This window comes from Chelon labrosus (genome assembly GCF_963514085.1).
Source record: "Chelon labrosus genome assembly, chromosome: 9".
NCBI classification, from domain to species: Eukaryota; Metazoa; Chordata; class Actinopteri; order Mugiliformes; family Mugilidae; genus Chelon; species Chelon labrosus.
The window spans coordinates 6,417,612-6,443,045 of NC_140359.1; the positions used below are offsets into that span (position 1 = coordinate 6,417,612).

General features: G+C 39.5%; 1 protein-coding gene across 3 annotated transcripts; it reads left to right on the forward strand.

Moving 5' to 3' along the window:
• The first annotated feature begins 4,756 nt into the window (after window positions 1-4,756).
• On the forward strand, window positions 4,757-25,428 carry erlin2 (ER lipid raft associated 2). Of its 3 annotated transcripts, XM_084551603.1 has the most exons (14): window positions 4,757-4,815; window positions 6,537-6,644; window positions 7,127-7,208; window positions 10,268-10,314; window positions 10,553-10,614; window positions 10,753-10,878; window positions 12,810-12,883; window positions 13,844-13,902; window positions 17,834-17,925; window positions 18,460-18,549; window positions 19,189-19,268; window positions 19,347-19,530; window positions 20,077-20,112; window positions 20,669-25,428. In XM_084551603.1, exons 2-12 carry the CDS (start codon window positions 6,538-6,540, stop codon window positions 19,524-19,526), a joined length of 999 nt encoding a protein of 332 aa, XP_084407729.1. In that variant the 5' UTR covers window positions 4,757-4,815; window position 6,537; the 3' UTR covers window positions 19,527-19,530; window positions 20,077-20,112; window positions 20,669-25,428. The 3 variants fall into 3 exon arrangements, with proteins under 3 accessions (XP_084407729.1, XP_084407728.1, XP_084407730.1); XM_084551602.1 differs by having other exon boundaries at window positions 20,077-25,428; XM_084551604.1 differs by having other exon boundaries at window positions 4,770-4,815; window positions 19,347-25,428.
• Window positions 25,429-25,434: the final 6 nt, after the last annotated feature.

Consider the following 25,434-nt stretch of genomic DNA (forward strand, 5'->3'; position numbering starts at 1 on the left):
ATGAGACGTCAGTAAACTGTTCTCCTCTGACCTGAGGTTCGTGATGGGCCAGGTTTTTCCAGATTCACTTAGCTGCTCTTTTCATCTACTCCAGCTTGTTAAAGATTTGGTTTCATATTTTGGGAAACACTCTTATTTGCTTTTGGAACATGCAAGGGAAATGTTTTTCATATCTTACTTACTTTCACCACTGGAGTTGTAGAGGTTTATATATATATATATATATATATATACACATACATATATATATGTGAGTGTGTGTGTGTGTGTTAAGAAACAATTAATTGTGTGTAAAAGTAAAGCTGACAATTAGTAAAAATTGAAAAGCAGGCCTTCACTTCTAACTCCAATGTTTTATCAACCCATCTATCTACCCAGATCTTCTCTCCTCCTCCATTCTGGCTATATTAATGCTAAACACAACACCATGACTCATGATTGTTGTCACAATCTAGAGCATAACTATGCTCTAAAATAAATGACTGTATGGCTTTATAACCACTGGATGTGGTATAGTTACAGCCAAAAGCCAATTAGCTAGCTTAGCATAATCACTGGAAACTGGAAACAAAAACTCAATTTGATGAATGCATTTTTAATCATATTTTGTTGTAATCAAGCTTTTAGTCTCTGCTACACAAATGTCTGTTGACTTTAGCTATACCTTTCCCAAATGTCGAAGAAAAAAAAAGGTCACGTTGCATCATTTTGTAAATTTTAGCTAATGTGTTAATCACCACTGGTCTAGTTTTACTTTTAGACTGATTAGATTGTTTCAATACTGTCACACACAGACCTATTGAGAATTGAACAAGACAATACATTTTAATGTCTAGATTGCAGCCAATGGAAATATAGGGTCAGACCTGCTAGACTCACTAGATGTAACAGTATATGTTACCTATGTGGGCATTCTCTGTGAATGTTAAAGAAATCAACAATGAGGAGAATGAACTACACATGCACACACACAGTCCCGGTGAGCGCAAGTCATCCATCAAAAATTCACAGACTTTTCCAAACCTCTCCTGTCAAACACACTTATGCATAGGATGCCAAAAAAAAGTGCTACAAAATGCAAGTGTTCAAGCACATGTGTCCGGAGCTATCTGTTGACAAGCCGCAATGGGCTGTGTGTGTGATAGAGAGAGAGAGAGAGAGAGAGAGAGAGAGATACAAGAGCGATAAAAGAGATAAAGAGAAAGAGAGAGAGTGATACTGACAAAGAAAGAGCAGAAGGGAAGAGGGAATTGAAGAAAGAAGGAAGGAAAAGAAGGAAAAAGAATGAGCAGTGGAAAAATGAGGGAGAGAAGAGAAAGAAAAGGGAACAGCAGAGACCGAAAGCAAGCAAGCCTTGCATGTGTGTTGGTTCCCAGCCCTGTCAGGCCCCTGTCAGCCTGTGATTTATGGCACAGAGACTGGGAGCAGTCTTCGCTGCCAGCTCAGTATTGTTACAACTGACAGCTAATGAGGCCGGACGGGCTTTCAAGCACAGCACTTAACAGAGGCCTCCATCTTCACGAGTCACGAGCTTTCCTCTTTCTTTTCTCCACTCTCTTTCTCGCTCCCATTTATTCCTTCTTCCAGGGTGGCAGCAGTGTGGTGAGCTACCACAAGATTTCTGGGGGTGCAGAGAGAAAATAAGGCAGGCCGACAGAGATATATGGGTGGCACTCTGTTACTGCCGCACTTCCACTCTCTTCCTCCTGCATGCTATTAAGCCAGAGGCTCGGCTCAATGAGGGAGAGAGGGTGAAATACACAAAGGGAGAGATCCAGCCTCTACACCGCACTACACGTCTCCTCTCACACAAAATACTCCACTCCCTCTTCAATTACCCTGTCATGTTTTCAAAGCCTGGAGTCACATGTCTCTCTTCACAGTCTACCTGTGATTATGTGAGTGTGATCTGTGAGAAGCTAGCTGAACTCTGTAGCCTCGACTGTGGTGTCTTATACCTTCAGCACCCCTAGCTGCCTGGACCCCGCTCTATAATCACTACCAGAGTCTCTGGCAGCGCTGCCCTCCCCTGCACCCCCTCCACCGCCTCCCTCGGCCCCTGGTTTCTTGTCAGTCGTGATTAATGGCACTAGGGCCCCGGCGCGGCTTACGCTGCCAGTTCCAGCGATGTTCCCTTGATACTTAATGAACTCTGACAAACTTCTTTTCCCTTGCTCTGTTGTTCCCTTTACCCTCCACCACCCCACCCCTCCCTGTTTAAAATGCACGACACAGAGCTGCCACTGCAGCACCTTGGGGTTAGCTCTGGTGCTTTGTAAATTTCTCAAGAGGCCAAAGTCTAAAAATAAATCGCCACAGCCATTTAAGTGTCAGGACCCTTAGTTGTGTATCACTTTTATTGGCTTGTTGGTGACTGAAGATGGAATAAATTGACTTTTAATATTGTATTTAATAAATGTTCAGCTTTCTTTTTGTTACTTTTGTCAATATTTAACTTCATCCACTGCAAAGTAATACCACATCTGCTGCAAGGCAGCAATGAAAGGCTCTGAAACGTTTAAACCATGGCAGAGTGAGGAAACGGGACAATACAGCGTTCTCTTCAGTTTGCTCATGAAAATGAAGCCATGTCTCTCAGATGGTCTCTGTCGCCACCTGCTGTTTGTTTCAGCAATGTGCATATAATCAATGAAGAAAGACCTCTTCACTGAAGTGGATAATACTGGCTATAAGATGTGAGCAAAGTTTGGATCACTGTTATCACGGAATGAACAAGGAAAGAAAATATACACTACTGACTTAATAACTTTTACTGCAGCTTGTCTTGGTATGTAAATAAACAGCTGACATGTGTCATTTATCATCAGACTTTCTGCTTCCTTCTCGTGGATTCCAGCTCCTAGAGGAAATTAAGTGGTTAGTCAGGCGAGCGAGGAAGCCATACAACTGGAAACAACAGCAAACATTTGCAACAAAAACACAAATGTGCAGGTGGGCTTTGAGCAACTATAAGGAGTGATGGACAAATAGAAACAATGAATGCCATATTACCATTATAGTATTATTATAGTAGGACGTTTTATTCACTTACCTTAGTGGTGGAACTCACTCACTCCCGTACTGTACAATACAGCTTTGAGGAACTTGTATTTTTCATCAGCATTTCCATTTCATGCTGCTTTATACTTCTGCTCCATTTCAGAGAGAATTATTTAGCTTTCTTCTCTACATTTGCTTGACAGCTTTAGTTGCTTTTGCACAAAAGATAAAAGAACAGGCTTTTAACCCTTTCCACTGTGGAGGTCTGTGTTAATACAACACATCCAGTTCCCATTTGAGGGTTGCCCATTTAATGAAGAAGCTGTGAATGTGTAGAACATATTCATTAACATCACTGACTCGTTGTTGTGAGTTTGTCGTTCACTTATTAATTTATGCATAGAAAAAGTCACTTTCATCGGTGTATTGTAGTTCAAATTAAAAGACTGACAGATCTGTTCATCTGAACTTTGTTGTTTCTTTTTTTCCTGGCCCATTAATCATATGTTGATCCCTCAGATTCATCTGTTCCCTTATATAAACTGTTTGTACTGTAAACTAGTTCAAACTAGCTCCACTTGCAGTGAATAACTTTAACATCCCTTAGCATTAATAATGTTTTCACGTATGATAAAATGCCAGTCAGAGGGATTAAAAAAGTAATTTTACTTAATTACCTGGACTTTTAATTATTAATTAATTATCATTAGAGTATTTATTTTATTTTTTTTACTTGAGCAAAGGATCTGAACACTTATTCCACGGCTGAATAGTTTAATATTCATTATGCACTTACTTAACTTATACCTATATATCTTCAAGGGGCTGTTACATATGGTTTCCAAAGGGAGAACTGTAAATTGCTTAAATAGATGGCATCTTGAGGAAGGAAAATGATGTGGATATATTGAAACAAAATCTCAGGACATCAACCAGGAAGTTTAAGCTTACTTCCAAAGTTGTGTCGAAATGGCTTAAGAATGACAAACTGGAGACATTAGAGGGGTCATCACAAAGCCCTGTCCTGAATCCAATAGGAAATTTTTGGGCATAATTGAATAATCGTGATAGAGCAAGGAGGCCTATAAACCTGATCACCAGCTCTGTCAGGAAGAATTGGATAAAATTATTGCAGCTTTTTGAGAGAAGTTTGTGGAAAGCTAGCCGAAACGTTTTGTCCCAAGTTACACATACTAAAGGCAATGCTACCAAACGCTAATTTAGTGAATGTAAATCACTGAAAGTGATGAAAGAATTACAAGCTGAAATAAATATTTCACTCAATTTCAGTCTTAAAATAAATGAGTGATCATAACTGACCTAAGACAGGGAATATTTACTACACATAAATGTCAGGAAATATGAAACAGTGGGTTTAAATGTATTGCTGAGGCGTGTGTAAACTTGACTTGAGAATCGTGGTAAATACATCTCAAGTTGAGATGTATTTACCTCTGTGACTGTCTGGGTATATGGTATAGTAAAATTATACTGAGCTCATGTTTGTTGTTTTTTAATGTCTCTCGATAGGTTGGAACAGACTAAAATGTTTGTACTTAAAATGATGACGGGAAGAAAAGAGGAATTTGTGAGCCATCAGGCTCGAACTGACGCTGAGCTCAACTTCGTCCACCAGGGGCACCAAACCTGTAGATGTGAAACTCGGGTGCTGTTTACTAATCATCCGCCAGATGGCGCTCACCCAACACTGTAGCTGGGTAGTTGATTTTACAGAAGAAGAAGAAGAAGAAGAAGAAGAAGGTGCCTGAGGTGCCTGCTTCTTATCAGTGTTGTAGTCATCTATACGATATTAAGGTAAGACCTACTGTAGAGGAGTAACATGTGTTCATATGTATTTAATCTACATCAATGTACTAGGTTTAATTTTATATGGCAGTATGTTAAAATGTAATGAAACGTGCTGAACTTGTTTTGCTAATTTGCAGCATTAGCATTAGGTGAATCAACATTTGGCCTTGTGCCCAGCTGTAACGCTGACACTCAAGTGCAGGTTGGGACATTTAGATAACCGATATTATAAATAAACAGGTCTATTGCTCAAAAAGGCTCCTGTCCCCGAGGTAACCATAATATACAGCCACTTATAGCCCGCTAAAACAGTTAGCCCTCGAGTCCGTGAATCCGAACTCCATACCATTACTGTCATATTTTAATTTTACTTTCTCATAAATCACATATGCCAGTCATGTTTTGATTATTTTCTGATTTCAGATACAAAGTTAGTGCCACCCCTTCCTTTCGGCATACATGTAATAAAATAAACACGTGGTTATTTTTGATGTGATAACTTTGAACGTTGAGCTACTGCTGCAGTGATGTAGCTGTTTCCGTGAAGAACAGGAAGCTGCCCTCAACTTCTCACAGACTAAGTTTAGCTTTGATCCTCCAAGTTCTCTTTGGCTGATCATTTACGAGCTGAAATACTGGCAAACCCGCTCTGTTCGTGCAATATACTGAAACAGCTTTTGCCTGGACGAAGGATTTGTATTTGTAATGTTTTCTCCCTTAAACGTGCCAGGGCCTAGAGTTCTTGATGGAAAACAGTTGTTGCTCTGCTTTCACTTTCATTTTGTGGCTAAGGTTACACACTGAGCAAATCCAAGTGCATATTGAAGATAATCATGTAAATAAGACTTTATTTAATACATCCTAACATATAAGGAGTAATTACACAACAATCTGCTGCTGCTGATCTGGACACACGCCCAGTGTTGATCCAGCAGGGTCACCAGATTGTATCTCTGCAAATCCCTACTAACCAAAGCTGACACAGCTTCTCATCCTTCTACTCCTTCTGCTCAAGCAATCTAAAATATCATCTTATTTGTATATATGTAGATAGATGGAGGAATGTAGGTATTGATGTAGATGTCTTTTTCTCATTGATATTATGTTTCACCAGAGAAGTGACAGTATTTCTGCACTTTTGCCTCAATCCTCTTTAAGTGTGACAAGGTCAGTGAGTCCCAGCTGATGTCTGACTAAGCCTGAGCTGAGAGGAGATAAACCAGTGAGCAAGAAACCAACTTCACTGTGTTACAACTGCTGGACAATGTGTTTTGACTGGCTGGATAGACTAAGCATCAGTTACTTGGAAGATTGTTCAAAAATCCAAAAATGGACCTAAAACACAAGCTAAGACAAGTGGTCTTGTTTTTGTTTTTTTTGCTTTTCTGAAGATATTATTTGACAAGTAACAGATTGTTAGAGACTCTGTGCTAAAACACTACACCACCACTCATGTGAGTTTTGATTGTGCAACATCCACAGACGTTTCTAATAAAAACCTAAACTCCCCACAAGCCATGAGTGGTGAAACCTCTTCAAGAAACCTAAAATTAGCCCAGCTGTCTTTGTTTTAGCTTTGTTTTTGGATTCACCATGACTTGGATGTTTGGGAATATAAACACTGAACACTCGATTGTAATTAAGGAGGGCATTGTGTGAAAAAAAAAAAAAAAAGCAAAACTCCATCTGCTCATTTTCATATGCTGTCTTTCATGTCTGCATGCCAGGATGGCACAGTGGGGTGCCATAGTCTCAATAATTGCAGCTCTTGGAGGAGCAGCGCTCTTAGCCTCTGTGCACAAGATCGACGAGGGACACACTGGAGTTTACTACAGGTGAGCCGGTGGTTTTTTTTTATGTCGTTGCTGAGAGATTAGTGTTACACTGCTCTGTTGTAAAACAGTAAGACTGTGAGTAATGGAGCACCTGCTTTTTGAAGGCATTGGCTATAAACATCTTAACAGTTAACAGCGTGTGATTATGTGTACTGTTCTGCAATTCTTAGATTCAGGATATCTTACTTGCACAGACATGCAGATTACACGAAAGCTGTTTGCTTCAGAGGGATTTAACACTGGTAATACTGCCAATGAATAACACTATGCTCTCTTATGATTCACGGTTCTGTCAGTCAAGAGTGAAGTTTGATTCTTTCTACTGTGAACTGTGAGAAAATGATTTTATCTTCTACCCTGACTGCCACGTGTCTTATTTGGATCAGAACAGTTTATTCCATTACCAGCTAAAATCCTCCCAGCTGAATCATGCTCTGAACTCTTATACATATGAAATAACCAATTCTGTGTCCGTCAAACAGGGGAGGGGCTCTCCTGACCACCACCAGCGGCCCTGGTTTCCATCTTATGCTCCCATTCATCACCACCTACAAGCCTGTTCAGGTGAGTCAAGTCTCAAGTTTTAAATATCCCCTGTCATGAAAATGACTGTGTTTTTCTGAACATCGAGGTGCAAAATGAAAGCTGGGAACATATGAAATTGTTTACTAATGTCAGTCCTGTAGCCTCCCACAACTGGATGGCTTCCCAGGTTAACAAGCCACTAAGCATCACTGTTTCCCCTCACAGTCAGAAGGGGAGAGTAGCCATGTGGAGCCATTTCTGCTCACTATTAAATGTCTCGACTGCGAGTAAAAAACGGCAAAATGTGGGTGGGTTACTTTTATTTCAGTTGGCAGTGTCCCCACAACAGTAGAAAAAATCCTTGTATGTCTTGTGTTTGCTCTTTGAAAGGTTAACTTGCCAAACATTAGCTTTGATTGTACGCCTAGAGCCCCAAGTAATGTCTAGATTTTAATGCTGAGTGACAATCAGACAAACCAGTTCTCAGAGTGGGTTATTCTGTTTTTGGCCCGTCGTTTGTCAGCTTTGGGAGATAAATTCACCTGGCTTTTCATCAGCCTTTTACCTCTGCTCACATATATTTTTTTGCAAAGCCCAGATTATTAATAAAACTGTCCTCATTGACTACTAAACATCAGTTTTCTGAGGTTGCTGTGGTGAAACTTTGCCCCAGTTTTCTTTGCAGAAAGTGTTTTTGTGCAGCCACATTGAAGGGTTTGTGAGCTTGCATTTCTCTTTTTGTTTCGTTATGACAGCGCTCAATGCACTGTGATGCCATTAATCAGAAAATTCATCTGATTGTGTATTCATCAGATTTTTTGACACTGGCGAGTAGCAAACGTCAACAACTTCAAAAGCCATGAAGCTTTGATCCACAAGCGTGTCACAGCCAGGGTCATCACATTTTGTGGTCCGCTAGAAACATTTTGTGTCGTTTGTGCTACTCGTATTAAGTTTCTGTATTTGTTGTTGTCCTGAGCAGCACGTGTTTTCAAATTGATGAAGATGGTTTTTTTTTATTTGCTTGTGTTTGCATGCACATTCTTAAGTTGTGGTGTGTTGAGCTCTCTCATCAACAATGGGGTTTTGAACTAGATTATAGTTAGTCCACATCTAAGCTTTTATTTTGTTCATTTTGGGCCATTCAGAGCACAGTGGCAAGGTGGTTAGCACTGATGCCTCACAGCAAGAAGGTCACTGGTTCGAATCCATGGGCCGGCTGGGCCTTTCTGTGTGGAATTTGCATGTTTTCCCTGTGTCTGCGTGGGTTCTCTCCTGGTACTCCGGCTTCCTCCCACCATCCAAAGACATTAGGTTCATTGGTGATTCTAAATTGGCCATAGGTGTGCATGTGAGTGTGAATGGTTGTCTGTCTCTGTGTTAGCCCTGCGATAGACTGGCGACCTGTCCAGGTTGTACTCTGCCTCTCGCCCGATGACAGCTGGGATAGGCTCCAGCAGACCCCGCGACCCTTAACAGGAATAAGCGGGTACAGAAGATGAATGAATGAATGAATGGGCCATTCAGAGGTGCATAACGTGTTATAGCAAAAAAAGATGTGTGAGCTGACGCCACCCCCATACTTGACCCTATACTATTCTTTGAATGGAAATCCTTGTTTGGTTTATACCAGAAGAAACAAGCAAACAGTTCAACTTTAAACTGATCTGTCTGTAGAACATTCAAATTTGTGATGGTCATCAAGGTGTTTTGTAGCAGAGGTTTCCTGCTTGCGATTCTCCCATTGATACCATTTATAGTTCAGTCATGACCTTTGTTGGGATGAGGGAGGCCTGAAATTCGTTGGATATCTGAATCTTGTTTTCTTCTGAAATTCCTTCAAACTTTGGCGTAGGGTGTGTTTAACTTAATGCTTCTGAAAACGGTTTGATAAAGCAGTGATTTCATTGCGCCGGGCAGGTAGCATCAGGTCTGTGTGTGCAATCAGATATCATTTAGTAACTAAGGTTGTGAATACATTTAGCTGATTAGATGACCCATGCATCTGATTTAAAACTTCTTCTTCTATTATGTTTTTTCTCAGGTTGTCTTTGTTGACACCTTTTAGTATGAGATACACACAAAACAGCGCGGTAGTAGGAGGGTAGTAGGGCAATGTATGTTGTTTGTGTGTAAGTGGACTGTTTATCAGTTGCTTCTTTTGGACGTAGTCAAACGGATCAAAGTGTGTGCTTGTGTTGTACAAGAGCAGGAGAGGGGAACAGGAAGTAGAGACCAAATCTACTCCTTTACCACAGACCCAAGTACTTTCTGAATGTATGCATTTTAGATTAGGTATGTTAGCCGTAATTACTCCCGGCTGTTAATATATGCCAGTGCATCTGTGGAGATTAGTAGAGAATGAGTGTGTTTCCATTGGCCAATAATAACATCCTTATCTGATGTTGCAGCCAAAAATATTATACTGCACTACTGCTGTTTGATTATTACATCTTTGTTACAAATTGTAAGACTCCAGGACAATACAATATGTTATCTATACGGGAGTCCTGTTTGTAAAAGTGACAGGAGGATTATTCTGGGGAGGATTCTTCATTAGAAATATTCTGCTTTGATTGCCACTTGCAGGGAGCCTGATGTTTCCCCAACATTTCTGAAGAGAGAGCTTTATAGAAATAGAGTGTTTTCTGGCCACAAGATATTTGCTCACTGATCTGTGTTGAGTTGTGACGCACAGAGGTTGAGACATCAGCCCACCACTAATCTGCTGCTCCAGGAAAGGAACTGAAAAGATTGATTCTCCCAAATAAATGTTAAGAATGCACCCGAGAATCCAGTACAACAGATTGTAATGTGTACTATTTCTGTGTAATGCTGAGTTTTGTTGACAAATTGCATCATCGAGGTTCCGCTCTTTGTGCTGCTATATTGCATCTCAGGATACTGAACAGAAACTTCCTATTGCTGTGTTTTGTCATTTATGCAACTGATCTTGAATTACTTGGATTTGTATGGTGTCGGATTTACTCTCAGCCCCACTGCCGTCTCTGGTGTTTTTGTAACGATGTCTGGAACACATAAAAAATGTCAAGACAGTGATGAATGAAAAGTAATAAAACCGCGTCTTTGTCTCGCAGACAACACTGCAAACGGATGAGGTGAAGAATGTACCATGTGGGACAAGGTAGGTTTGCTTTGTTTTTATTTATTATTTTAAGTGGTATCAGATGTGGTCTACAGACTTATTGCACTTATCATTCATCATGTGCCCCACACAGTCCGTCAGTAGTATTACGCCAACGCTTCAGGAGTTTCACCAGCACATGTCTCAACTGCTGGCAGCACCCACACTGAAGATACGGCCCCTCTCATTCTGGACAGGTGTTTGTTTAAATGTGATGAATGTATTTTTTTTCTTACAGTGGAGGAGTGATGATTTACTTTGACCGTATCGAAGTGGTGAACTACCTCGTTCCATCAGCAGGTAAATTCACTAGTGTTCAACTCAACTGAGACCAAACATCTGGCATCCTATACTCCCTCCTTCATTTCCCTTCACTCAGATACATCTGCAGACAACTTCTTCTTTCTGAAAAATAATCCGTATCTTTGTTTTTTTTAGTGTATGATATAGTGAGGAACTTCACAGCAGACTATGACAAAGCTTTGATATTCAACAAGGTTCACCATGAGCTCAACCAGTTCTGCAGCGTTCACTCACTGCAGGAGGTCTACATCGGGCTCTTCGGTGAGTATGCTGGAGTGCAGAGTGGGTTTGACTGCTGCTTTAAAGTATATCCTCCCAGCTATTTTTATGGTGCATCTGCATACACAGCATGTAGTCCATCGACAGCTGAGAGTTCAGCACGGCCCAAATGAATAGGTTGGCTCATTAATAAGCAGCTGCTATGCATATGGCTGCTGTTGGCTGTGTTTTTTTATTCACATTGTTAAAGGGAACCTGTCCTTGTGAACCTTTCTGAACAACCACAGTCCACAGAATGCAAACACAGACATGCCATAATGCTGAGATACATAGGTCTGTGAACTTTTTGGTATTTCAAGTTTTGTTTTAGACTGTACAATAAAAAAATAGATAAATTACAGTTTGTTTTTTATAAAGCAACACCAAAAAATGCTAAGTTAATAAATTTACCTTTTATCCTTTTAATGTATGAAAAGAGAAAACAGAAAGAGCTACACGAAAAAACGGCTGTTGTGTGATTCATATGAAACACAAGTTTCTGTTGGTAGAGGAGAAGAAGACGAAGAAGTTGTTTACTGCAGTCACAGATTATTTTTTTAGCTATCTACAAAAAACTTCTTTTTGTCAAATAATGGAGCACAGACATGACTTCAGAACAATATTCAGATGTAATTTTAGACTTTATGACACAAGCTATCTGAATTTATATCTGAACATATGTCTTCTGAATCTGGAGAAGCACCAGGTTTTTCTGCAGGAAACATCTGAAAATTTAGTTCCGAACCGTGAACATGGCCCGGGCTGTCGTACTGATTCATACCTGTGAGAGCAGCGTAAAAGTGCTCCAGATGTAGGCCGCTTCCTGTTTCTAGGAAAATACAGCTTTTTTGTTTTTGGACTTGTTGCACTTTTTTTAATTTTTTTTAATTTATTTTTTTTATTCGTGTTTTTATTTAAATCAAATAACAGTTTTGCTAGTTTTTGTTTGAAATACCAGGAAATGCATGGCCCCACATACTATTATTATACCCCTATAATCCCTTGTATGATGCATGTGGTAATATTTTGCCCTCTCGTCCGTATCATGTTTATATGCCACACACACACACGCATGAAATGGCTTTTGTTCAAGGTTTCTTCTGTTAAAAGGGAGTTTTTTCTTTGCCACCGTCAGCTTAGTGTTTGCTGTGGGTGTTTCAGGCTTTGGGTTCTACAAAGCGCCTTGAGACGATCTGGATTGTTATTGATGCTTTATAAATAAAATTTATTTGAACTGGATTGAACACAAAAGTCTACAGTAAACAAGCTGAAAGGGCCTGGTGATGTTAATGAATTAAAGTAAATTACAGTCAAATCTTGATAGCTTAGGCAAAAGTGTTTGGTTTTAAACTGCTTTCTCATTACCTGCCCTTCAGGTGTAGATCAGTCATCTTGAATATAAACACAAATGAAGAAGACAGAGTTGTTGTGAAGCTTCTTCCTATGACAGTTTATGAAAATGTTTTTCCCACAAAACATATTAAATACAACATACGAGTAGCCTGGTAACAAGAAGTTGTGCATATCTCTGTTGAAAGTGATAAGATGTACCTTATCTATTCATTCCCATAGGGGAGATTCAAACATGACCCTGCAGAACAGAGATTAACATCAAGAAAGAAAAAATTGCCAAGCCCATAAATAATTAAAAAGTAGTTCACATAACCAAGACAAATTGAGATGTGCTAGGGTACGTTTTTTTACCGACATGTCTTCCAGATGTTGGGCTCCTGGCTGCCTCAAGGAGAGCTCTAAAAGATGCCTAAAGATGCCATTGCCTAATACATTATTAGAGTAGAGATAAGAGGATTCCTCATCATGGAACCAGCAATCTAACATATTCCATGTCTGAAACGGACTCTGTTTCTTTTAAAATTCTTTTTATACCCGTCCGCTCACACACCCTTTTTTTTTTTTATGATTTTCCCTCCCAGACCAAATTGATGAAAACTTGAAGTTGACTCTTCAAGAAGATCTCACATCGATGGCACCTGGACTTATCATACAGGTACAGTAGGACCACCAGAGAGCACCCAGTCAAGATGAATATGATACAGATATAACACAACACAACTAAACTGTTTGGCTTGTTTGGGCACGCAGGGTTATGAAGTTGGAGGTGTCACAGAGTATGTGACATGTCGTTCTAGTGTATTTGCACTTTGCTAGGCTTACACTACTGAAATCATATAGTTTTTACTTTTAATTATTATTTTTTTTAAATAAAGCAGCCGTGTTAGAACGTAATGCAACAAACACATTGTGGTAATTATAAGTAATTAGGCAGCTGTCCAACATTTCATCATAGTTCCTCCAGCTATACTAACAGCACCATGAATAGATATTATCTTACCATTCCTGCTATTTTATTTTTATTTTTTTTATTTACTACTAAGACAGTAATGTTTTGCCTTTGTCTTGACCAGCACTTGTCTAGCTTGTTACATTTCTCGACAGGGTACTGAAAATATAAATAGTAAGGGTAGATTCATGACACACAGAATTCAGTCTTGTTAACATTTTACAAACTTTCCCAGGCACTTAGTAAAGCCTCTCTTGGAGCTTTTATCCTAAAAACACAAGGCATTGTTTGTTTAGGCAAGTTAACTGTTGTGTAATGTGATGTATTTAAACTGATCCTGAGTGGTTTGTTGAATTCACCCACTCTCTGCAAACCTTTCATTCCTGAGTGTTAACTGCTCCACTGGACTTTAATGCTCTGGCGCTGTGTTTACTGTAAGTTCCCGGATTCAGTTAAAATAACAGCAACATTTATTTGTGAGGAAGCAATGGTCCCACAGTTCACGTGGTCTTTAACAGTACAGTCTTTATCCTTGGGCTTCTCCTCAGTTGCATGTTTTCTTTGACATCTCCCCTGGTGATTTATGTTTTTTGTTAGAACTCGTGTTGCCATATCTCTTGTCTTAACAAAGTTAAATGTTTCCTTCTCTGTCTTGCTGGTCCACAGGCTGTCCGTGTCACAAAACCCAACATCCCAGAGAGCATTCGCAGGAACTATGAGCTCATGTGAGTTGTCTTTTTTCCACGACCAACAAGCAAAATTCTGTGACCCCCAAAGCTTGTGTATTTAAAAGCAACTGAGTTGCATCAAACAGTCCCTGGAGGAGACAGACTGTCTTTGTGCGTGAGCTTCCAACTTTGTCTTCCTGAACCAAATCATGTGTTCAGTCACAGCCCCTGTAATAAAAAAGTCCAAAAAGGCCTTTCATAGTTTAGATTCAGGGATACTGCTCATGTTGAAAGTGAAAGTCTTCAAGTGAGGACAAAATAAAAGAGAGAACTGAAGTCTTAGAGTTAATGCAACATGCATTTTTCAACTGGTCTTTGTTACCCACAGCTGCGTCTGTTTTGTGGTGCATAGAGATTTCTAACATCATTATATTGCTCATCTGGAAGTCTTTCAGCTCTTAATTGAAAGGCATCACAATAACAGGCTTTCTGTGATGTCCACAATGAAAGGAGCAAACTCCATTAAAGTGTCATAAAATAAATAATAACCAAAAGATATTGTAGTAGGAAAATCATGCACAAACTTGCATACCTGCAACTTGCTGTTCATTGAGCCCTGCCTCCTGCCATGGTTTGTTTGTAGCAATCAACTAAATTAGGGACGTTTTCATTCTGACAGGTCACATGTAGAGTTCACAGTGATAGCAGTGATCTCCATCCTTCACAAGAAGGCGAGTAAACAAAAGTTTCCTGTTCTGCCTAGAAACTATTGATTCGTTATCATTTAAAAAAATTATTTGGGGGCTAATTGACCATTTAATAAATTAAGAAAGCTGGAAGGCTAAGAGTTGGCAGCGCATTCAGCTCTCACTGCTTCCACCATGGACATTAAGACTCGGGGAATCCCCATATAAAAGAGACATCTGTAAACTATTCACAGAACATAATGGGTATTTCTTTTACTCTTTATAAGAGGAATATATAATATTTGTAAGGGCCGTGACATACTAAATCGACGATCTCCCATTTTCTGGTGTCGGGCTCTCAGTGAGCTAGTTTTTCCAGTATGTCCTGCACCCCTGGCACTAGTTGGGCCCCTGTTGCCAGCTTTTCAGCCAACTCAGCACGTTGAAGCAGTGCCATAACAAGTCAGTGAGAGATCTCTGGACTTTTAAGGCCATACAGAATGCTTTTCTTGTCTTACATCTTTATCTACGCTGAACAACATGATCATATAGTATAAACAGTCTGTAGAACAGCTAATCAGCATTATTCAGGAGAGACCAGCTCTGTACGATGATTTATCTCTTCCCCGCATTGGAGACTCGCTACTAAAAGGAGCTTTTCTTTCTTTTCTTTCCCGGAGTTATTTCCTTTTATGCAAGTGCAGAACTTGGGCATTAGCTGTACAGTGTGCGGTGTGTTGTTGTGCAACTTTTTGGCCCAGACTTGAGATGATGTCACAGTCTTTCTTTGAAGCTGTACTTCCTACAGTGACTGATGAACTTTCTCAAGTCTGCAAGAATGCATTCTGTGAGAGATGTTTATGAAGGGCTCTGCAGTCAAACAAACCTTTCATAAAATGGACTGTCTCTTAAACAACTGAGTTGTGTCTGTGTAACTCTGTGGGGAAAGTGTTCATTCTAGCCAATATGGCAATCATCTATACAAACAAACACAAGCACCTTGATAAACATCTCTTGAGATGCAGTTAACAGATGAATTCACAAATAAATCTTTTGATCCAAAATGTTGCATATTTGAGCTAATGTAAAGTAAAAGTTCAAAGTAACTTCCTCACATAAACTGCAAAAACAGTAATCAAGACGAAGAACTTGGAGCTCATAACAGTCGTGCACTAAATCTTAGCTTCATGCATGATATGGTATTCAGAATATGCTTAAAATAGCAGAGAGAGCTGTCCATTCAACTATGTTTTTCTTTTGGAGGCTGTGGTTTATGGTAGTATAATCTACTATAATTTTGACAGTCCCCTTTTAGTCAGTGGGCTAGACTAAATAACAAAAACACTTTAGTGTTAAATTTAATACAGTTTAACAGCACCACAATCTACATCCTTCAAAATGCTCATCCAGTTGAATTACCAGCTTTCTTACACTGTTTCAATATAAACTGAACACTGTAACAGTCATGAAGAGGGATTTAGTGCAGTATTGATATATTAGAATATGTTTCACTAGTGTACCTGTACAGCTGAGTGGATTTGTGACGCTTCAGGAAGCTTAGGAAAAATTATAACTATGACATCGGAAGTTAGACTTCAAAGTAAAATTCAACTAAATTCTCACAGGATTCAACAGGAATTTTGAATTTATTTATTTTTCACCAAAGTGAAGCTGCAAGCTATATAGCTTGCAGTATTCATTGTTGAAGGATTTTAGAGTTTGCCATCATTCCTGTGTGTTATGGTATCTGCTGAGCTCTAGGGAGACAGTGATATTTATTTTTAAACTTCCAGTAAATGGACATTAGCAAAGCTCCAGCAGCCAGGGGTCCTACCCAATTCCCTATGTTCCAGTTTTTCTGTTTGTCCTGCTAATTCCTGTATTCACCAGTGAAAAGCAACTTTTTGACTCTGCTTATGTCTGGAGAACTAATGTCTGTTGTTGATGATCAGTGCAACTGTAATGTGCAGATTTTGGATGAGCATACTTTTGATTTCTATTTTTTGTTAGTTCTAAAAGTGTTTAGCCACAGTACTGTTTTTACAGCTTGTCTGGCAGAATGGGCACGGATGTTGCTTTCCTTGAAGAGGACAGTTTCATTTTAACGTGGACTTAACTTTTTACAAAAGAGAAGCCAGATTTCGGAAATAACTCTCAGCTGTTAAATGAATACTTTTTAGCCGATGGGTTTAATTTGGAACGATCAGCGAGGAGACAAAGAGACTTTGGACCCTGATTAATATATATTCTTTTAGCATTAGGATTTATTTCACTCAGACTAAAGGTAATATCCAAGATTTAGTGTGAAGACTGAGCATTTAGTCGACATTTCCAAGACGGTGCTGGACCCTAGACTCAGGCAAACTTTCCCAGAAAGTCTGCCACGGCTCTGAGCTGGCTTTTGAGTGCCATTTCACATCCTCTCCTCAAGTAACACTTCCTGTCTGCTGGGCTTTTTGAGGAAATTGCCTACTCTACAGTTCTTTAGCCATGTAATATGAAAAACTAAATCGGAGAAAGCAGAAAAGTCCCACCAAGTTTCTATTTGTACAGCTCAAAACAATATTCCTGAGGACTTTGTTTTGCATTTTTTGCAGATGCAAAGGGGGCAGTGCTCGGTGCCTCAATAATTTTATATGGGATTTAGTGTAATGACCCTTTTACGGTCTCGTCCAAGTAATAATAAAAAATGATTACACTGCACTTTGATTTATCACATAGCTCCTGTATATATTCATCTCGGTGCTTAATTGTACAAATTAAGAACTGAACTGGAGAAGCTTCTTGGAAGTGTGGCGAAACACCTCGAAGAAACAAGTCCAATTGTCTTTCTTTAACCTTTGTGGATACACCATGACCTAGATGACTGAGAACCTTCACAGACTTAATTGCACAAAGTACCTTAAAAGACCAGTAATATGGATTCCTCAGGTCTGCTAAAGTCCAGTGATAATTAAACTCTGAATACTACTGTATATTAAATCATGTGTTTGATGTGCACACTCAAGTGTGAGACCTAAACATCAAAATGAAAGGCCATAACAATTCCACTGAAATTGGGAATTGAGAATTGGGCTTCTAAGGATGCATGATAATTCTCTGCACACCCACACAGGTGCCTTGGTTTATTTTGTCTGATTACTGCATGTTTGAGCTGGAGATTTTGTAGGGAATTATGTCATAGTTACTTCATTGTCTCAACATGAGAGTGAGGGACACAATGTCCACTCAGTCCTCAGAGGAGAAAATGAAGTGAAGCACGTCAAGGCTTTCTTTTAAAAAGTGTGCATGTGTGTTTGCAGGGAGAGCGAGAAGACGAAGCTGCTGATCTCTCAACAGACGCAGAAGGTTGTGGAGAAGGAGGCAGAGACAGAGAGGATTAAAGCTGTGATAGGTGAGTTTGAGTCTGTGTGGAGTTTGCATGTTCTCTCCAGGTACTCCGGCTTCCTCCCACTGTCCAGAGACATGCTGGTTAGGTTCATTGGTGATTCTAAATTGGCTGTAGATGTGTATGTGAGTTTGAATGGTTGTCTGTCTCTCTGTGTTAGCCCTGTGATAGACTGGCGAAAATGAATGAATGAATGACGGTGATATGGATCTGATGCCTAAACCGTATACTCTATTATAGTGTTTAAAGTGGACCCTAACTTTCACAAAAGAGAAACCAGATTTCAAAAATAACTTTAACACTCTTTTAGCTTTAGGATTTATTTCACTGAGACTAAAGTTAATATCCAAGATTTAGTGTGCAGACTGAGCGTGCCAATGTGGGATTACTGTGTTAAAACAGCAAATAAGAATTGATGTCAGGTAGTCGAAAATACACAAGCCGGCATTTCAGGCAGTATCTGAGACATTTTCTGAGATAGTATATTGATAGGTAGTATTTGATCAGCTCTAAACTGTATTCTGCTTCTTTGTTTTGTAGAGGCTGAGAAAGTGGCACAAGTGGCAGAAATCAAGTTTGGACAGAAAGTCATGGAGAAGGAAACGGAAAAAAGAATCTCTCAAATCGAAGGTTGGTATCCTATGGTGGGGGAAGAAAAATAAAAAAACTATCCAACTTTGTTTCACTTTGTTTTAAATCAAACGTAAATACAGTCATCACATAAAGTCTTTAAAAACCAGAATTTAAGGAGATGGTAAATGGCCTTTTATAAAGAGCCATTTATTTATTTATTTATTTATTTATTAAGCATTAAGTATTAGGACCAACTTGGGGGGTTCAGTGTCTTGCTCAAAGATATTTCAGTCCCCTGTTAATGTACCGCATGTGCTCCGGACCCTCCGGTTGCGGACCTGCTCTGCCTACTGAGCCACTGTCATACAAGTACAAATGTAAAGCAGCACAAACTGGAAGCACTCAAGAAAAGTTTCTACAAATATTGAGTAAAAGTGGTGAAATATGATCCCTTCAGCACAATATCAAGAAGTGCATCAGAGGTCACTGCAGGCCTGAAGAACTGTTGAGAATCCAAATGTGCATATTTGTTTTAGGTACTGCTTTGCTGTTGGGGTCAGGGAATTATCAGTTTAGGTCAAACAGATATCTGTAGCTCTCAGTAGCTTTCCACCCCCTGCCCTGTAAAGCAGAGTGGATTTTTTTAAACCACTCTCCCACTGTTGAATCTTGAAAGTGTTTGTTTGGGATTGGCAGACGGTGCTTACCTGGCCCGGCAGAAAGCCAAAGCAGATGCAGAGTACTATACAGCACTGAGAGCTGCTGAGGCCAATAAGGTAAGGAGATGACACAAACACGTATTCCACCAAATCCAGACTCTCTTTCATTATATAAATTGTATTTCCCTCCTGTAGCTGAAGCTGACACCAGAGTACCTGCAGCTAATGAAGTACAAGGCCATCGCAGCCAACAGCAAAATCTACTTCGGGAACGACATACCCCAGATGTTTGTGGACTCTGCCTCTGCAGGGAGCTCTATCAAGGCCTCTGCAGCCATGGACATTCTTGGTGAGCAGATTCTGGACCTGGATTAACAAGGCAAGTGGTGGGACCCACAGGACCACCTAGGGGTGGAGGACACTCTGCTGGAGGGTAGGAGTCCAGCACACAGGCTGGCTGGCTGGCTGGCTGGCTGGCTGGCTGGCTGGCTGGCTGGCTGGCTGGCTGGCTGGCTGGCTGGCAGGTTCTCCAGTGGCCCAAAGAAGCTCTGCTGGCCAGGGCCTGTATTTCTCAAACACCTTAGAATCACTGCTAGAAATCACATTGGAAGTTTTACTAGTATGTAAAGTTCTCCACCCTAACTTGTATTTTTTAAGAAGCTGTTTTTACTCTGTCTTGACAGAGAATAACATCATCTAGACATCAAGCTTTAAATTAGAATAAAACTGCATCCTCTGTGGGAGTATGATAAGCTCCTTTAAGTGTCATTTAAATGACAAGGCCTCTCTGCAGTTCAGCTCTCATGGTCTGTACATACAGTATCAAAAATCCATCTTGTGTTTATACTACGCTTTTCATCAATGTGACACATTGAAGATCCTGCAAAAATGTTAATGGAAATTACTGATGTCTCATCCTAATTAGGTGCAGTGAACTGAGACACCAACGACTGAAATCCAGGTTATTTCATTTGTATTGTCAATTTTCCATTAATTGGTTCATCGCTAAACCACATTGATCTAATGCTGCCTTCAAAGTCCATTACATTCTTCTTCCATCATCATCATCATCAGTTTTCCTCCTACATGTTTAGTTTGACTCGTACTGAGAGTTGGGAGGATTATCTTTTCAGAGTAATCTTTCTATGATCCAACACACTCCACTTCAGGACAATAGCTGTTAGGTGGATTTTAGTGAACAATCAAGCAAAACTTCCCAGGAACAAAAATCAGTCACAAGACTTTCACTTACAGTAAATATATTTGAAGAAACCATGTTGTTATTTTCAGTTACATGGCGTACATTACAGAACGATAGATAAAATGTTCCTTTAGCTGGAACAAATGTCGCTGTGAGGATAGTCGGCCAGTTGTGATTTCCTTCTGACCTGCTTGAAAAATATGGGCCCTGGCCACAAATACAGGCTTGATACAGGGATGAAGAATGTACTGTGGTAGCTGCTGACTGTCAAATGTAATATCATCAATGTGTTTTTTTTTTTTTTTTTTTTTTAAAGTGACTTCCAAGCACAGCTGATCTACTGAATATTCACTGAATTTATCCAACCGTATTATGCTGGACCACATTTTCTGTATATGTGTGTAGCACTTTTTTTAATTTTTTATTCACACTGTATTATTTGTATGAGGGACAGTTTTAACTACTACCAAGGTTATAGGTTAGGACCACATTGGAAATATTATTTTGGATTATGACTAGGACTGATTTTAATTGTTTGTTCTGATCATACAAATGATCAATGATAATACAAATTAATATCAAAGATCTGTTATCGAATCATAAAATCCTGTGATCAATTAAAAAAAAAAAAAAGAAGACAAAGTTTTCTCCTGCATTCTCTTGTTAAAAATCTCACTGCAGTCTTGCAATAGTGGTTTTGCACAGTGACCCTTGTGAGATCACGAAACGACATTAATCTACTCATGAGGGACATCCAGAACATGACAAGCATTTTAGATTTAAAAAGTATAACAACAGGAAAGGGCTGGACGAAAGCAGAGACATATGCAAGATGTGCCAATTAGAGGTAATATATTATGTAAATATCACAAATCTGAAGAACCACATCCAGTCGGGATCTTGTGAACTGGAATCTAATCAGTTCAGGAAATCAGTAGCAATACCCAGCCCTAATCATGACACAAAAAAACTGCCTTTGTAGTCCAGTTTTCATAACCAAACTACAGCTTTCACAAGACAGATTTTGGCTATGTAATCGTTTCATGGATGTTCGGAAGAAACATTTACAGAATATGTGTAGTTAATTGCCTTCGAGCCTTTTGGCAGCATGATGCAGCCCTGGAGGAGTATGAACTTGTACACCCTGAAAACTAGAAACTGACTGAACTGTAGAAAGCTGCCTATCTGCAGGAGTCCATTAGTCACTGTGGATACATGTCTTTAGAAAGCTTGACATTATGAGGACCAAAAACCAAACTCCTTTAAATGTGTGATCACTTATGTTCTCTGCAAGTCATGTTCAGTTAAAAAAAAAAGTTTTTGTGTGCTTTCCAGGATTTGGTCAATTTTTTTGTGGCATTACATCAACAAGATTTTGCACAGAAAGCTGGAGTAACTTTCCGAAGGACACCAAGGACTGACTCGTTTAATTTTGTAACTCGGTTCCAGATGTTGCTTTGGGCGTGTTAGAACATTTCTTCTACGTCAAGTTTTATCAAGTGTTACAGTTTTTCTCAGTCGCTTTGGTGCTTTTCTCACATCAGTATTAACATTTGCACAGCAGTTAGTGCATTTCTCAAAACAATTAGTGCAAACTGCAAAACCTAGTGGATGACCTGCAAAAGCGCGTCACTTGCTCAAAATGGATAGTCCATTCCTCAAAAGCAAGTATTCATGTCAATGAAACTGCCAGTGTCATCAAAATCAGAAGTCTTGACACCATTGTTTATGAACATGATAGTCAAATGGCTTTGTCATGTTTTCATTATGACAGTTTATTCTCTGTGTTTTCCAATGTAAAAAAAAAGGTCAGAACTCGGTGACACTACCTGAAAATGCTCAAGACAGCACTATACACTACTTGTACAGCCATTTGAAAACTACAGTAAAGTTACACATTGCTGTAGTTAGGGGAGTAAGTGAGTACAAGACACTGAATACGTATGTTTCACATTTTTACTGTATATATGCAATTCTACAGCATTGTGCAAAAGAAAAATACACTACAGTCACTTATTTAGAACAAACATAAGAAACACCCTTTTGGTAGAGCTGTGCACAAATGAACAATATAACAGAACATATTGTAACTGAACATAGGTAAATCATTCTGGCACATCCAGACGTTCCTGTCTGTCTGGCCACATATTTTCATCGACATCACAACGGATATCATCTCTTGCAATGCAGCGAGGAAAGTATCTCCTGGAGTGGCGAATCCACCCTCTGCATGACTCTGCTGTGATGTCATCACATGCTGCATCCATGGCTGCTAGCAGGGCCATTTGCACATGTGGACGCCGGTCATAAACCTTCCACCTCCAGGCAGAGAAAAACTCCTCTATCGGATTAAGGAATGGAGAGTAGGGAGGGAGATATTCGACCAGCATCCTGTCATGTGCTGCAAACCACTGTCTGACCAGATGTGAGTGGTGAAAACAGACATTATCCCACACAACAACATACTTGTTGAGTTGGCCTCCACCCCTCTCATTCTCAGGGACTATGTCCCTGTAAAGAGTGTCTAAAAAAGTCAGCAGATGTTGTGTATTATATGGACCAAGAAGGGGGATATGGGTGAGGACGCCATTGTCTGAGATGGCTGCACACATTGTAATATTCCCTCCGCGTTGGCCTGGGACATCAGTGGTTGCTCTCCGTCCAATTCGATTTCTTCCACGCCTTCTACCTTTGGCCAGATTGAAACCCGCCTCATCAACGTATATGAATGTGTGCAGTGGTTCCCTGGATTCCAGCTCCAGTACACGCTTTAGAGAGAGAGAGCATTTTGGAAAACATATTGTACAGTATGTTCTGTGAATACATATATAGAATTTCTAGTGTACTGCATGAAACTACACAAAGTAAAACAGTTTACAGTGCTGAACATTAGAGTAAAAACAGAAGACATGTTTTACCTGTACATACTGGTGACGGCTCTCCTTCACTCTTTCACTGTTCCGTTCAAATGGCACTTTGTACAATTGTTTCAAGCGAATTTCATTTCTCTTGAGCACTCTGTCAATTGTTGCAATTGACACAGATTCAATATTGCCAAATACATTGTTATCCTCTATGACAGTGCTTTGAATATCATTCAACGTTATTGCATTGTTTGCAATCACCATTGCACAAATGGCTTTCTCTTGCTGCGGGGTAAAAAGGGGCCCTCTTCCACCTCTGCGAGGTTGTCTTTCAATCCTATGTGGTGCAGAGTAAAATTACAGTGATGTACAGTAAACATGAGATATTATGAGATGTTGAATTACTGTCCAATACTATACATACCTGTTCTCCCTACGAAATGTTTGAATGATTGAACTCACAGTGGTTCTTCCAACATTTGGTTGCACCCTCCGACCAGCCTCAGCCATTGTGAGGCCGTGGTTGACAACATGGTCCACAAGTGTAGCCCTAATTTCATCAGGAATCTGCCTATGTATTTGGCCTCTTCTCCCTCTTCCCCTGTTTTGTCCCCTTCCCCTTCCCCTTCCTCCCCGCATCCTCACCCCTCTTCCACGATACTGACCTTCCATTTCTGTGTCACAGAATTGTAGAAATGGTACACACTATGTCCTGCTCGGTTCATATATGCTTGCCAAGTGAGGGTTCATTGGATTCATCCCTGAGTGACTGTGAACAAGTGGCTTGTCATTGGTCACAACTAATACTTCACACACCTCCTCGTGAGTGAAAGCTGAAGTTCACCTGAGAGCAATTGTTCAATTTAGGAGACATTTCCAGGAAAAAATGATAAAGAAAGGTATAAAATTTGCTTGACAGTATTTGATAACTAGTTCAACAATTTTGTATGTAATGACTCAAGCAATGAAATGAAGACTATTAGTTTTATTGGGAATGACTATTCAGCATTCATAAGTGTAGTTCATTTTGACTGACATGACAAAAGCAAATGATAATGTTATAAAACAGCAGAGAATTGTATGAAAGCAACTGATACATGTCCAAAATCATTGGCAATTTGTTCAGAGGAAGGAGAAATTGCTACTATGATGTGCACAAATGACTAAATGTTGTGGAGGTTGAACTAATAGTTATGAGAATTTTCATTCTGATCTGAGAAAAGCACCAAAGCGACTGAGAAAAACTGTAATATCAGCACTCTCTAATAGTGGACCAGCCTGCTCTCAAAGTGACTTCTGGTTGTCTTCATTTTTATTCAGATCACAGATCAGTTAACACTTGACACTGACTTTACAGGCAAATGTTTTTGCACTGATTTCAATTGTGAATGTACAATCAAGATATTGTCTTATGACAATAAAGTACTGTTTTATTCTTTGGGAAGTCAATGACATTATGACAATTTTTCCTTCACAAGTACAGTGTGATGTATAGGATGTTTTAATAAAAGTCTTGTTTAGTCTAATTAAATTTATTTTATGTGTAAAATGAATATGATGAAAGTTTCTTTACACTTTGCATTTCTCTACAAATCAGTAATGTTATTACACATCTTGGTTCATGGTTTTACGGGATGTTAGATTTGGGCCCTGGTCAGAGTGTTTGCTAATGCTTAATTTGTAAGTAGTTGAAGGATCACCTCTTGGGAAGAGGTGAAGAGATGATTGTATACTGATTAAACGTCTGGGAATTTTGATACTGGCCACTTTCTTCACGAGTCATTCTGATTATTTTGAATGACTGACTTATGACTAATGAACGACGTACTTTTATGTTTGAGTCTCCTGACATTAAAGTGTTCTAATAAAGTGAAGAAAAAAAGCTCTGTCAACGTACAACAGTGTTTTTAACTATTTTATATGTTTACTGCTGTCATGGATGCATGGATGTGTAAACGGCAGCAGCATGGACGAGGTTGTGCTGACATTTTGCATGAACTAAGTGCTGAGACTGATATGAAATGATTTCTGTAAGGTTAAAGGAATTTGTTTTCCTTCAGTCACATTAGCCTCTGGTTCCTTGTACTTCATAATTAGTGCTCAGACATGCCAGTGGTATGAATCTTCTCCCTGCAGGAAGGTAATTAGTTATAGTTACTTACTTACTATACTTCTCCCAAAAAGTAACTGAGTTAGTAACTGAATTACTCCACTATAA

What these genes read in the sequence shown, in the direction of transcription:
- erlin2 (XM_084551602.1), top strand. Translation starts at nt 6,538, where the DNA reads ATGGCACAGTGGGGTGCCATAGTCTCAATAATTGCAGCTCTTGGAGGA. An exon ending in CCACCTACAAGCCTGTTCAG is followed by an intron (nt 7,209 to 10,267) that starts GTGAGTCAAGTC and finishes TTTGTCTCGCAG; the next exon opens with ACAACACTGCAAACGGATGA. An exon ending in CACCTGGACTTATCATACAG is followed by an intron (nt 12,884 to 13,843) that starts GTACAGTAGGAC and finishes GCTGGTCCACAG; the next exon opens with GCTGTCCGTGTCACAAAACC.